General features: G+C 47.2%; 1 protein-coding gene across 1 annotated transcript in view; it reads left to right on the top strand.

Moving 5' to 3' along the window:
• camk1da (calcium/calmodulin-dependent protein kinase 1Da) overlaps positions 1 to 15,174 on the top strand; it is a 361,859-nt gene that overhangs the window by 321,558 nt on the left and 25,127 nt on the right. The window contains exons 7-8 of the mRNA XM_052033511.1: positions 3,182 to 3,294; positions 12,157 to 12,235. Of these exons, the coding sequence (XP_051889471.1) occupies positions 3,182 to 3,294; positions 12,157 to 12,235 (192 nt within the window). The remainder of the gene's footprint in view (positions 1 to 3,181; positions 3,295 to 12,156; positions 12,236 to 15,174) is intronic.

Below are 15,174 nucleotides of genomic sequence, written 5' to 3'. Positions count from 1 at the left end.
ACTGGAGCCTCCATACCAGGCAGTGATGCAACCAGTCAGAATGCTCTCCACCGTACATCTATAGAAATACCAAATCTCCTCAAACTCCTAATGAAGTAGAGCCACTGGCGTGCCTTCTTCGTGATTGCATCAATGTGTTGGCCCCAGGATAGATCCTCTGAGATGTTGACGCCCAGGAACTTGAAGCTGCTCACCCTTTCCACCGCTGACCCCTCAATGAGTTCTCCCAACTTCCCCTTCCTGAAGTCCACAATCAATTCCTTGGTCTTGCTGACGAGTGCGAGGCTGTTGTTGCAACAGCCGATCTGTCTCAGTCCTGTACGCCTCCAACTTCACAGAACTATGAAAGTTGTTCTTTAATTGTATGTACACTGGCTTCCCTTTTACAGGACTAACTTTGAGGTTCCGTTAGAGGCTACACACCCCACTGGCCATTTCACAAATCTGACAGCTGCTGCACCAGTGATCCACTTCAGAACACTTGCAGTCAAGTACATTAAAGGATATTTAGGATCAGAACAAGACAAAATACAGGGCCAAAATGAAAAACACAACAATGCTGGAGGAACTCAGCAGGCCAGGCTGCATCCGTGGAGAAAAGCAGGCGGTCAACGTTTCGGGTCAGGACCCTTCTTCAGGACTGAAGATGGGAAAAGGGGAAGCCCGATATATAGGAGGGAAAAGCAGAGCAGTGATAGGTGGACAAAAGAGGGGAGGCGGGGTGGGCACAGGGTGGTGATAGGTCGATGCAGGTAAGAGACAGTGACGGGCAGGTGTGGGGGAGGAGGGGAGAGCAGATCCACCGGGGGGTGGGTCACAGGTGAGGAGAAAAAGGAAAAGAAGGGCTAGGAAAGGGAAGGAGAGAAGCAGCGTGGTGGGGTGGGGTGGGGTGGGGTGGGGGGGGGGGGTCGTGGTTTGTGGGGAAGGTGGGTGGGGATTACCTAAAGTGGAGGAATTCAATTCCCCACCAGTCGGCTTATATTTCTGCAGCGCCAGTGGTGGGACTGCTGCTCCCACCAGTGACTTTGTGCCACGTGACCTTCCTGGGAAGCTTCTTCCAGTGCTGGTGGCTGGTATCCTTGAAGGGATCAGTGGGCCCCTTGAGTAAGGGGGCGAAGTGTCTCTTCAGAGCCCTCTCACTAGCTCCGGGGACGTGCTCCCTGCCACCAGGAATCACCGGTGCCGCTGTGGCAGCAGTCTCCAGCAGCTGGAAGAGTGCTGCCAGCATTGTGTGCTTTTCCTGACCAGCTCATGGCTGCTCGGATTAGAGCCGGGAACCAAGAGAATGTTAACTCAAGCTTTCCTGCTGCTTCTGAAAATGCCTGAGGTTCACAGAGATGCTAACAGCACTGTCTTCTTTCTAAGTGGCACCCTGAAATATTGTGATCTTTCTGTGCTTATTTTGATTTGGAAGACACCAAGTACCATTTTAATGCTAAAGAAATGTTGCAGAAGAATTAATAACCCTGTATGTTCTAAAAGCTACTCACCAATAACAATAGCCATGTAGTTATCATTACCAATTAAGCTCTGCATCACAATCTTAGTATTCCTTCATGCATTGGTTATGTTGCTCAGATATCTAAATTTGGTTTCTTAACATTTTTGTTAATCAAAAACAAGATTTTTAGATCTAAATTTACTTATTACAATGACTTCTGGTATGTGCACAATTTATAAAACTATTGTATCAGTCTGGTCTTGGCCACAAAGCTGTGGTCTCCAATGCCAGGTAGTGAATTCAGTGTTTCTGTTATTGCTATATATGGACAATTGTAGGTTAATGAGAGAAAAACAATCTTATGACATTCCAAACTTGGATTCGTGCCCCAAACCACACATAGTGTGGACCGATTATCTTTGATCTCTGGCTAACAGAGTTCTTGGAGTCTCTTGTGAGAATGAAACATTTTTTTGTTTGCAAAAACAATCTTTTATGGACTTGGCAATCCTTTGGAGTCAGCGAGTGAAAGGATAAAGTTATTTACAATGAGTCACGTGCCCCAGTAATGGAATCATTGAATCATCACGGTTCAGAAGAAGGCCATTCTGCCCATCATCCTCCCATGACAGCCCATTGCCCCAGTCCTTGCCCATAGCCCTGAACCAAGCGCACCGTGCGAGGTGACTATTGATACATTGCCGTATCAGAACCCACCGTCAGCTGACGCTTGGAAACTTGGAAAATAGGAACAGGAGGAGGATATTTGGCCCTTCAAAGCTGCACCACCATCAAACCTTGGCTGATATCTAAATTCAGTAATTCAGTCCCCTGTTCTTATTTCCTCCCTGTATCCCTTGATCCCTTAAACTCTAAGAACAATATCCATCTCCTCCTTGAATATAATTAATGATACAGCTTCAATTGTGATAAATTCACAGATTTACCATTTTCATCTCAATCTTAAGTGACTTACCCACTTATCCTTAGATCGTGACCCCTAGTCCTGGATTCACCAGTCACCGGGTACTCTGTCCAATCTTGTTATGTTTTGTAGCTTTCTTTGAAATCCTCTCTCATTCTTCTAAATTCTAGTGAATTTAAGCCCAATCTCTCTTCATACATCAGCTCTGCCATCCTAGGAATCAGTGTGGAGAATTTACCACCATCAATGTACTCGAGAGAGCTCTATCTCTGTAGTAAGCAGCAATATTGAAAGACCCCGAGATACACCCTGTAATTTATTCTCTCTCAAGTACCTATCCAATTCCCATTGGAAGGTCTTGATTGGCTCTGCTTTCACCACCTCCAGATCATCACCCCTCCCTGCTCTCACTTCCCCCCGAATCTAGTGCCCCTCACTTCAGATCTGCAGCCTTTGGTCTTTGAGTGGCCACAAAGGAGATTAATTAACCTGAGTCTGTCATTTAGTTCCTACCGTGTGTTTATGATGGTGAATTCACGGAAGTCTGGGATCTAAAGCAATTTTAATGGCTGAACTCGGATGTCTCCCTTTGGAACAACTAGCGAGATAGCTATTCTTGTCTTGAACCTTTGGTCCCTGACACCAGAAGTCAGTTCCAGGGCTTCTCCCACACGAAAAGCTCGCTCCATTAATGGTCAGTCACCAAGTAGCCAAATACACAATTTAAATGTTTGTTTTGAAAGGGGCACTGAGAAGTGAACCCACACGTATTAAAGTGTCGTTACCAATGCTTTGGTTTCTCCTTGGTCCCTCAGGTTATGTGGCTATCCTCCGTTCTACGATGAAAACGACTCCAGACTGTTTGAGCAGATATTGAAGGCAGAATATGAGTTTGACTGTCCTTACTGGGATGACATCTCAGACTCTGGTATGTTTTGATGACCATTTCTTTAATTAGTTCAGCTGATGAGGGTATCACACGCAAAACCACATTCATCACCTGGCGTTTGTCACCCCACATCGCTGATCTTTTTGGTCAATTTGCTCCAGACCTCAAGGTGATGGTATTTCCACAGACGTACTGATGAGTATTAAGGCATTCCTGTCTGACCACGATTTGGTCACTGGCCATTATAACTCCGTACATGGCTCAGCTGTCAGTGAATTGCCTTAATGAATAATTTATTTATCTTTCTCTTTCACTTATTCCCAAACTTGCCCCAAATATTTTCCTATCCTCTCCTCTGTCGATTGCTTACCTCGTGGGTAAGTTGGCCAAAAGGATTTAAAATAAGGCACACACTATGTCATTGTGTAAACTGGGCCAATATTTAATACACTGTGCCTACATTGAATAAAATAAACCTGTAATGTGTGAAGTGAACCTGTGTTATGTAGACTGGGCTTGTGTTGTGTAGAAAGGATCTGTTTTGTGTAGACTGTGTCTGTGTAGTGTAGACTGGGCCTCTGTTGTATAGAAAGAGCCTGTGTTATGTAAACTGTGCTTGTGTTGAGTAGCCTGGGCTTGTATTGTGTAGACTTGTGCCTGTATTGTGTAGACTGGGCCTGTACTGTGTAGACTGTGCCTGTATTATGTAGACTGGGCTTGTGTTGTGTAGACTGGGCCTGTATTGTGTAGACTGGGCCTGTATTATGTAGACTGTGCCTGTGTTGTATAGTCCGGTCCTATGTTGTGTAGACTGGGCCTGTGTTGTGTAGACTGCGCCTGTATTGTGTAGACTGGGCCTGTATTATGTAGACTGTGCCTGTGTTGTATAGTCCGGTCCTATGTTGTGTAGACTGGGCCTGTGTTGTGTAGACTGCGCCTGTATTGTGTAGACTGGGCCTGTATTATGTAGACTGTGCCTGTGTTGTATAGTCCGGTCCTATGTTGTGTAGACTGCGCCTGTATTGTGTAGACTGGGCCTGTGTTGTGTTGACTGGGCCTATGTTGTGTTGACTGGGCCTATGTTGTGTTGACTGGGCCTATGTTGTGTGGACCTGGGGCTGTGAATGCTCAGCAGGTGCGCAATTCCGGTCACTCTGTTACAGGAAGGATGTGGAGGCTTTGGAGAGGGTAGGGTAGAGGTTTACCAGGATGCTGCCTGAATTCAAGGGTATGAGCTATAAGGAGAGGTTGGACAAACTTGGGCTGTTTTCCCTGGAGCGTCGGAAACTGGGGGGAGACCTGATAAAAGTTTATAAAATAATGAGAGGCATAGGTAGGGTAGACAGTCAGAATATTTTTCCCAGGGTAGAAATGTCAAATACTAGAGGGCATGCGTTTAAGGTGAGGGGGGAAAAGTCTAAAGGAGATGTGCGGGGCAAGTTTTTTTTTTACACAGAGAGTGATAGGTGCCAGGAACAAGCTGCCCAGGGGTGGTGGTGCAGGCAGGTACAATAGAGGCTGTTAAATAGACGCATGAATATGCAGGGAATGGAGAGATATGGATCATGTGCAGGCAGAAGAGACTTAATTTAATTCAGCATCATGTTCAGCACAGATATCATGGGCTGAAGGGCCTGTTCCTGTGCTGTACATATGTTCTAAGACGGAGATCAATAGATTCTTGGGAATTAAGACAATCGGAGTGGGAATGGGGAAGACCACATGTGATCTCACGGATGGATGGAGCAGGCTGCAGAGGCTGAGTGGCAGACTCCTTCCCCCTTTATTCTGATGCCATGATGGTTCATGTATTTTTGTCTGGGGAGTTTTCTACAGGGAACTGTCTCTGTTGTGTCTCCGAATCCAAACCAGTGGGAGGCAGTTCTATTTTTAAAAGCTAGGGAAGTTAATTAACTGCTGCCAATTTGTCCGGCTGCCAGTGAGCAGAATTATGTGTTAATGCAAAAGAAGATAAATATTGCCTTGAAACTAAAGCAAAGCAGTTGTTTGGCAGGTTGATGCATAGGGCCGATTTTTTTTTTTGAAACGTTTCTCTTATGCTTTGCCAATGATAGTCAAAGACTTTTTGCAGCTCCCTGCACACTTCAAAGAGGGTAGTACCTGTTAAAGGGACACCAGGTTCTGACCACAGTGTTGTCAAAAGCAAAGGTCTTGTCTCGTGTGGACAATAGGAAAGGTTTTCAGCACATTTCCCACCTCCGTAGTGTTCGACATTTGCTGGGACGAAGTGTCTGGTGAATGCGTTGCTCCCACATGTTAGACAAGGCTGTAAGGGCAGGAACAATCCAGCTGTCTTCTCAAACTGGCTACACTCTTCATTGTAATCTTGATCAACACACAAAAAGCTGGAAGAACAGCGGATCAGGAAGGAAATGGACAGTTGACACCTCGGGTCGAGACCCTTCCTCTGGACTGAAAGATAGAGGGGAGATGGCTGGTGTAAAGAGGTGAGGGGAAGGGGTGGACCAAGAGCCGGCAGGTGGATCCAGGTGAGGAGGGGTGATAGGCAGGTGAGGGAGGGAAGGGTGGAGATAGTGACAGTGGCTGGGAGGTGAGAGGTGGAGGTGACAGAGGCTGCAGATGGTGGGATCTGATAGGAGGGGAAGGTGGGGCATGGAATAAAGGGGAGAGAGGTGGGGAGGGCAGATGGGAACAGTGGGGGGAGGGGAGCCAGTGGGAGGGGTGTGCGGGTGACGGGCAGACGGGGAGGATGGAGGAGGGGAAAGGTGATGGGGGCTGGGTAGATCAGGAGAAGAGAGAAAAGGGACAGAGGGGTAGCGGTTACCGGAAGTTGGAGAATTCAATGTTCTGCCCAGGTGGAATATGAAGGGTCCACTAGTTGGTGTTTAGCTTCATTCTGGCATTGGAGGAGGCTGAGGACAGTCAGGTCGGTGTGGGAATGGGGAGGGCAATTGGCCACCGGGAGATCCAGACAGCCGTGGCGGATGGGGCGTAGATGAGCGGTGAAGCGGCCGCCCAGTTTGGGTCCGGTCTCACCAATGTAGGGGAGGCCACGTCAGGAGCACCGGATGCAATAAATAACACTAGGGGATTAGCATGTGAATGGGGTCCTGGATGGTGGTGACAGAGGAGGTGTAGGGGCAGCTGTTACACCATTTGTGGTTAGAGGGGAGAGTCCCTGGGCAGGGAGGAGGATGGGTGGGGAGGGATGAGCGGACGAGGGAGTCACGGAGAGAGTGAGCCCTGCAGAAAGCAGGAAGGGAAGGGGATGGGGAGGTGTGGCTGGTGGCGGGATCACGTTGCAGCTGGCGGAAGTTGTGAAGAATGATGCGCTGGATGTGTGGGCTGGTGGGGTGTGAGGTGTGGACCAGGGAACTCTAGTACTTGTGTATTCTAGCATAATCTTGATCACTTCCCTTCCCAATCCCACACTGTTCAATTCCAGCTGGTGTTCAGTCTTGATGAAGGGTCTCGACCCGAAACATCGACCGTTTATTTCCCTCCACAGATGCTGCCTGACTTGCTGAGTTCCTCCAGCATTTTGTGTGTGTTGCTCCAGATTCCAGCGTCTGCAGAATCTCTTGTGTCTCTGTTCAATTCCCACAGTCTCTCCTGTGACTAATCACCTACAGCCCTCCTAGGTCCACTATACCAAAGTTTCGTCATCCTGAATGAAGAAATTCCTCCTCACTTCTATCCTGGATGGTGGCTGCTTTATGCCAGGACTCTCCCCCATGGTTCTACACTCTGCCCAAAGAATAGTCCCTCAGAGCATCTCTGACCTCCAGCAAGCATGGAGTTATGTTTGGAGTGAAATAGTGCCCCAGTGCCATTATGTAGACCGATGTCTACTGTGTCTTGGACACTTGTTAATGGGCAGAAGCTAATTTCCTTGAAATCCATCTGCCACCATTTTTCCCAATAGGTCAATCTCTTCATATTTACATGGTGGGCCGAAGGGCCTGTTTTGTGCTGTATGGTTCTATATTTTTTCATGACTTAGTGCTAAGATTACAATGCTGTCCGTTCTTTGTGTCATCGTGGATATGTGGCTTTCATTGAACATAGAACAGTACATCACTGGACAGGCCATTCGGCCCACGATGTTGTGCCAGTCATGATGTCAATTTATACTAAATGCCCTCCTCCTGTGTATCATCCACATCCCTCCATTCCCTTCATATTCATGTGTCTGTCTAAAAGCCTCTTAAGCGCCACCAAACTGTCTGCTTCCACTACTACCCCTGGTGACCCACTCCAGGCACCTACCGCTCTCTGCGTAAAACACTTGTCCCTCACGTCGCCTTTAAATTCCCCGCTCAAAAGCATGTCCTCTGGTGTTTGACATTTCTACCGTCGGAAACAGTTTCTGACTGTCTACCCTATCTATTACTCTCATAATTTCATAAACCTCTATCAGGTCTCCTCTCAGTCCCCGATGCTCTAGGGAGAACAACCCAAGTTTGTCCAACCTCTCCTTATAGCTCATACCCTCTAATCCAGGCAGCATCCTGGTGAACCTCTTCTGCACCCTCTCCAAAGTCTCCACATCCTTCCTGTAATGGGGCGACCAGAACTGCACACAATGCTCCAAGTGCAGTCTGACTAAAGTTTTATATAGCTGCAGCATGACCTCCTTACTCTTGTACTCAACACCTCTACCAATGAAAGCAAGCATTCCATACGCCTTCTTTACCACCTTATCGACTTGCGTAGCCACTTTCAGTGAACTATGGACCGCGACCCAAGATCCCTCTGTACCTCAATGATATTAATGAGCTTACCATTAACTGTCTACTTTCTCCTTTCATTTGACCTCCGAAGTGCAACACCTCACACTTGCCCGGATTAAACTCCATCTGCCACTTCTCTGCCCATATCTGTAACTGATCTATATCCCACTGTATTCTTTGATTTTCTTTTACACAGTCTACAACTCCACCAACCTTGTTGTCATCTGCAAACTTGCTAATCCACCCATCTGTATTTTTATCCAAATCATTGATATTTATCACAAACAACAGAGGTCCCAGCACCGATCCCTGCAGAACACCACTGGTCACGGACCTCCAGCCAGAATAACAGCCTTCCACCCCTACTCTCTGTCTTCTATGGGCGAGCCATTTCTGAATCCAAACTTGTAATTCACCCTGGACCCCATGCATCTTTTTCTTCTGAATCAACCTACCATAACGGACCTTGCCAAGTGCCTTACTAAAGTCCATGAAGGTAACATCTTCTGCCCTACCCTCATCAAGCACCTTTGTCACCTCCTCAAAAAACTCAATCAAGTTTGTAAGACATGACCTGCCCCGCACGAAGCGGTGCTGACTGTCCCTAAGCAGGCCATGCCTTTCCAAATGTGTATAAATTCTATACCTCAGTATCATTCTCCAACAGCCTCCCTACCACAGACGTGATCTCAATGTCTAAGATCCACATAAATTCTTAACAAGATACAGCGCAGAAACAGGCCCTTCGGCCCACCGTCCATGCTGACCATTAACTACCCACTTACACTAATCCTACACTAATCCCATTTTATTCTCCCCACGTTCCCGTCAATTCCCCCCAGATTCTACCACCCACATTTGGGACAATTTACAGCGGCCAATTAGCCTACCAACCCGCACATCTTTGGATGTGGAAGGAAACCGGAGCCCCCAGAGGAAACCCAAGCGGTCACAGGGAGAATGTGCAAACTTCACACAGACAGTGCCCGAGAGTCGGGAACGAACCCAGGCAATGTGGTGTTGTGCCACAGTGACTCTACTACCCGTGCCACTGAACACCCCCCCACCCACACAAAAATAGTTAATAGTTGCAGTTCCAACATCGTCCCATCCAATTTGCCCATTATTGTCCCTCTGCCTCCTGCCCTTTAATTCTACGACCTGCAAATCTCGCCAACAGTTCTAGCGCAAGACTTTGTCAGACCCTCTCTGAAAGTGCATAAGTAACATCCGCTGTTGGGCCTCGCTCACACAATGTGTGTTGGACTCAGATCAGGTGAGGTAAAGGTTCTGATAGAACATTGAGATCGAACTGTTCCTAGCTGACTCAATGCCCTATCCAGGCTCGGGCAGTTTGCTCAGTGTTAGCGTGTGTCTTGTGGTCTTGATCAATGGCACCTTGTGTACACCAGGACAAGTCTTCCATGCTGTTCTCCCTCAAAAGCCTTTAGACCTGGTTGGGTCTCGAAAATAATTTCAATCCTGGGGTTCAAGTCAAGTTTGGGTGGCTGGGGTCAGATTGGGTTTAAGTCACCCAAGATCAGATACGTTTTGGATTGGACATCATCAGGTCAAGTTGCAGTTGGCTGCAGTTACCTGAAGTTCAGATTGGTCTCTTGTTGAGTTGGGTTCGGATTGGCTGTGTCAGGTCAGGTCAGGCTGGGATTGGCTGTGGTGGGGTTGGGTTCTGATTGGCCCGGGGTTGTGTCAGGTTCGGATTGCCCACTGTCAGGTGGGATTGGAATTTGCAGCAGGGGGTCAGGACAGGTTCGGATTGGCCGCTGTCAGGTCAGACATGAGTTGGTCACAATTGGGTCAGGTTCTGATTGGCTGCAATAGGGTGAGATTGGGATAGGCTGCGGCCAGGTCAGATTCGGATTGACCCTGATTGGGTCAGGTGTTCATTTTTTACCCAAGCCGACCACTGTTGTAGACATGGAATAATCACTTTTAGGCTTCTCCACATGCTCCTGGTACAGAAAGTAGTTGAAAGCCAGCAGTCAACAAAACCATGAAACATCATCTGCAGCAGGGTGCTGGTCAACGTGACTGCTGCACAGAGTTGTGGCCATTGCTTTGTCTGAATTCAAATCCCGCCACATCTGCTGGGAATTCAATATCAAACTATAAATTAACTCTGGAATTAATCGGAAATTGTGGTTTAAAAACCTGAATGGTTCACCAATGCCCTTCAGGAAAGGCAATCTGCTGTCTGTGTCCAGTCCAGTCTATATGTGACCCCAGCCAGCCACTCAGTGCAGGGGCAATTAGGGATGGACAATAAATGCTGGCGTTGTCAGCAAGTCCACACCCAGGACTGAAGAAATAAAAATGAGAAACATTCAAATTCACGTTTATCCCCCAAAGCACCCGTTCTAGAAGCATGTGGAGAAGAGGAACCTTCCCTTTACTCCCTGAAGCATGGGAGACCGAGGAGCGATCTCATGGAAGTGTGTGGAGTCATGAGGGGCATAGATAGAACGAGCGGTCTTTTTCCTAGGGTTGGGGAAATCGAAAACTAAAGGACATAGTTTTAAGGTTAGAGGTGAGAGGTTTAATAAGAGCCTGAGGGGTAACTTTTTTACACAGCGGGCGGTAGATATACGGACCCAGCTGCCAGAGGAAGTGGGTGAGGTGGGTACATCAGATACATTTAAGAAGTCTGTGGACAGGTCTATGGATGACAAGAGTTTAGAGGGAGATGGGCCAAGTGCTGGGAAATGGGATTAGTTTGAATATACATCTTGGTCAGCATGGAAAGCTATGGGCCGAAGGGCCTTTTTCTGTGCTGTACGTCTCAATGACTCTAGGATTAACAGCCAAAGTACACAATCAGCATAAACAGAGGCAGGTGGGGCAATAACGCGGTGCTCTGCAATAAACCCCAGCTCCTGTACATGGACTGAGCATCGGGCATTGTGAATAGGCGAAGTCAAGGCTATTGAGAGGGTGTTCCTGTGGCGTCAGTTGTGGCTCAGTGGCAACACTCTCACCCAGAAGATCCCAGGTTGAGGGACAACTGCCCTGTCTGAGGTGCTGTTTCCAGAATGAGCTGTTAAACCACATCCCTGGTGAATATGGAAGATCACATTCTGCTTCAAAGAAGAGCAAAGAAGATTTATGAGAACGTTGCCAGGACTCGAGGGCCTGAGTTTAGGGAGAGGTTGGGCAGGCATGGACTTATTCCCTGGAGTGTAGGAGACTGAGGGGTGATCTTATAGAGCTCTGTAAAATCATGAGGGGCATAGATAGGGTGAATGCACACAGTCTGTTTCCCAGGGAAAGGCAATCAAAAACTAGAGGGCATAGGTTTAAGGTGAAAGGGGTAAGATTTAAAAGGGACCTGAGGGAGGGGCAACTTCTTCACACAGAGGATGGTGCATATATGGAACAAGCTGCCGGAGAAAGTAGTTGAGGCAAGTACAATAACAACATATAGAAGACATTTGGACAGGTACATGGAGAAGAAAGGTTTAGAGGGATATGGGCCAAATGCAGGGAAATGGGACTAGCTTAGATGGGCATCTTGGACGGCATGGATGAGTTGGGCCAAAGGGCCTGTTTCCATGCTATATGACTCTATGACTCCATAAGAGCAGGTCAGCTGGTGTCATGGCCAATATTTATCCCCCAGTAAACATTTCTGGTCAATGATTGTCTGGTCATTGTCATAGTGTTGTTTGTGACGCAACACACAATCTGCTGGAGGAGCTCAGCAGGTCGAGTGGCATCCGTGAGGGGAAAAGAATTGTCAACGTTTCGGGTCGAAACCCTGCATCAGGGACTGAGAGTGGAGAGGGGAGATAGCATAAAGGGGAGACGGGGAGGGGTGAGACAGGGGCCAGCAGGAGATTGGTGGACCCAGGAGGGGTGAAGGATGATGGGTAGATCGAGTCAGGTCAGGGAATTAGCTTTGTGTGTGGGAGATGGCTGTGTGCAAGCTGGCTACAGGTCAGCTCAATGACAACACAACCAAGATTCCACTTCAGAAACACTTTGGTGCACTTGAAAGGAATGTGAAAGTTGCTATTCAGATGCAAGTGTTTTCTATTCTATCTCCATACAACCCTAACTAAGTGATTGCAGTATTGCAACAGAAACTCCAAACCCCTCTTCTGGTACCCGATGTAATTGAAATGTCATGTCATGGGACAGAGGACTCATTCTCGTCAATAATTTCTTTCAGCTAAAGATTTCATAAAACGCCTGATGGAAAAGGACCCGAACAAACGTTACACGTGTGAGCAAGCTTTGAGACATCCGTGGTAAGCAAGATTCCATTTGTTCTGTCACTGATTACAATCCCCTTCTCCTCCTACCTGTGTCTCCCAGCTACTCCGGGAACTACTGCTGATTTGCAGGATGAACATAATTCCTTGAATTTACAGCTCGAATGACTCTGTATCATATTAGTTTTATGAAAACCATTACAGCCTGGATTCGATCAAAACCATCACTAGCACGCTGACAACCTCTCCTCCCAGTTTTCTTTCATTCTTTCTCTCCTTTTCTTTTAGTTTCACTTTCTCACTTCTCTCTCCGCTGTTCTTCTTCTCTTTGCCTCATTCTTTCTTCTCGTCCTCTTTCTCTCCCGTTCTCTATACCTTTTTCTGTCTTTTTCCATTTAATATTTATTGTCAGGGAAAATTGAACACAAAAGTGGAGCCTTGCCTCATGTATATCAGGAATGTCTGGCGTATTGTGTCCAGTACCGGTCTCCTATTTGAAGGGAGAATGTTAATGGATTGAAGGCAGTTCGGAGAAGGGTTAATAGACGGATACCTAGAATGGGCAGGCAGGTGGGTTGTCTAAGGTTGGAGATGCTGGGCTTGTATCTGCTGGACTTTGGGTGACTTGATTGAAATGAAGGATTCTGAGGAGCCTTGACAGGGTGTGTGTAGAGAGGACGTCTTCTCCTGTGCAAGGATCAGAAATGGCTAAAAATGAAGAGTGACCCATTTATGTCAAAGATGAGGCAAATATTTTTCTCTCGAAGGGTGGTGGAAGCAGTGTCTTTGAACACTTTTGAGTGAGGTAGCTAGATTTGCGATAAGCAGAATGGTTAAAGGTCACCTTATAGATACACGGGAATGAGGAGCTGAGGTTATAATCAGGTCAAACATGATTTTATTGAATGGCAGAACAGTTTTGAAGGGCTGAATGGCCTACTCCCTAATTCCTCTGTTCATTTCTGTTTGCATGTTCTCTCTCTGCTTCTCTCTATCTCTCCCTCTCTTCCTCCCTCTCTCTTTCCCTCTCCGTCCCTCGCCCTTTCTCTCTCTCCCTCCCTCTCCCTCCCTCTCCCTCCCTCTCCCTCTCCCTCTCGTACTCTCTCTCTCTCGCTCCCTCTCTCTTTCTCTCCCCCTCTCTCTCCCTTTCCCCCCCTCTCTCTCTCTCTCCTTTTCTCAGAGTTCTGACTTCCTTCTCTCCTTTCTTCTCTTATTTTCTCAGTCTTTCCTCTCTCCTCTCTATTTTTTTTCATTCTGTCATTCTCTTTCATCTATCTCCCACTCTCTCTCCTTCCACAATTCCAGATGATCAATACCTCCGATAAATAGCAGCGAACTTCCAATAGGTTTCTGTGAAAAGTGCAGAAGCATGGCAGTAAGGTGGCTCCTCCTTTCATTTGCCATTATCAAAGAATTTGAGAGGATAGTTGTGCATACCGCAATTGCTGGATTTATGTGAAAGAAAATTCAGAATCAGAATCAGATTTGTTATCACTGACTTATATGGCATGAAATTTGTACAGTGCAGAGACATAAAATTACTATCAGTTACAAAACTAAATAAATAGTGCAAAAGAGGAATAACGAGGTAGTGTTCATGGGTTCATGGACCGTTCAGAAATCTGATGGCGGAGGAGCAGAAGCTGTTCCTGAATCATTGAGTGTGGGTCTTCAGGCTCCTGTACCTCCTCCCCGATGATAGTAACGAGAAGAGGGCATGTCCCGGATGGTGAGGGTTCTTAGCAATGGATGCCGCCTTCTTGAGGCACCGCCTCTTGAAGACGGTGGAGAAGGCTGTGCCCGTGATGGAGCTGGCTGAGTCTACAACCCTCTGCAGCCTCTTGCGACCCTGTGCATTGGAGCCTCCATACCAGGCTATATCATTCCAAGGTTATAACAATGATTACATTTAGAATATGAAACAGTACAGCACAGGAACAGGCCCTTCAGCCCACCAGGTCTGTGCTGACCATGATGCCTATCCAAACTGATCCCATTTGCCTGCACATGGTCCATATCCCTCTATTCCCTGCCTGTTCATGTGTCTAAGTGCCTCTTCAACATTACTATAATATCTGCTGCCACCACCTCCCCTGGCAGCCTGTTCCAGGCACCCACCACTGTCTGTGTAAAAAAAACCTGCCTCAGACGTTGCATCTAAAATTTCCCTCCTCACAAACCTATGCCCTCTAGTATTTCTGTCATGGTTCCGAGTGCTGGCCCTCGATTCGGCTCCATTGATGGAGCCTTGTTGTGCAGCACATGGATTCCATGCACCACTAATTGCATAATGACACACACCTGAGTCCCATCAGGAGACTAGCATAAGAACCCTGGTTTCACTTGCACTGGTTGCTAGAGCATTGGTCAACCTTTGGGTATACTTTGGCTCCTGGCTGCTTAGAGCTGGCAACTCGAGAGCAGTTCTGGTTTTGCTGTTTTCCCTAGGATATCCTGTTTCTGTGTTGGGACTCTGCCTCAGAGCCCTGAGGCAAGATTCCTACTGGTTGCTGCCTGTGTTCTGTTCTGAGGAAGCATCCTGACTCCAGTCTCGTACTGGTGTGCTGCATTTGGGTTTTCTGCGAGCTTGCTCTTTGCTCAACATTGTGACAATTTCAGAAGGACTTCCTTGTCTCTGAAGCTTTAGGATGTACTGAGACTTGGAAGGGTGCTGAAGAATTGCAAGCCCTTTCATTAAACAAACCAGGGCTGGTTTGAAAGTGTTCCTGTCCCACTAGAAAGACATCCAGTTCACCACCTCTAAAGACAGGAGGACACGCCTGTGTGATTCAGTGTAGGAGATGGTCAAGTGATTATTTTCCAGTAAAGTTTGCACTTTGCATCAGAAGGAACATTGGGTCCACTTACAGGGTTGATATCTGATCTGAAATGGGAGAAAAGGCACAAGAATTGTTATTACTTTTGAAATCAGTTAGTATAATACCCAAGGCCATACGAAGGGTCTCGACCCAAAA

This window comes from Pristis pectinata, chromosome 19 (genome assembly GCF_009764475.1).
Source record: "Pristis pectinata isolate sPriPec2 chromosome 19, sPriPec2.1.pri, whole genome shotgun sequence".
Lineage (NCBI taxonomy): Eukaryota > Metazoa > Chordata > Chondrichthyes > Rhinopristiformes > Pristidae > Pristis > Pristis pectinata.
The sequence above is the reverse complement of the archived record's forward strand: the minus strand, read 5'-3'. Positions and strand labels throughout refer to the sequence as shown.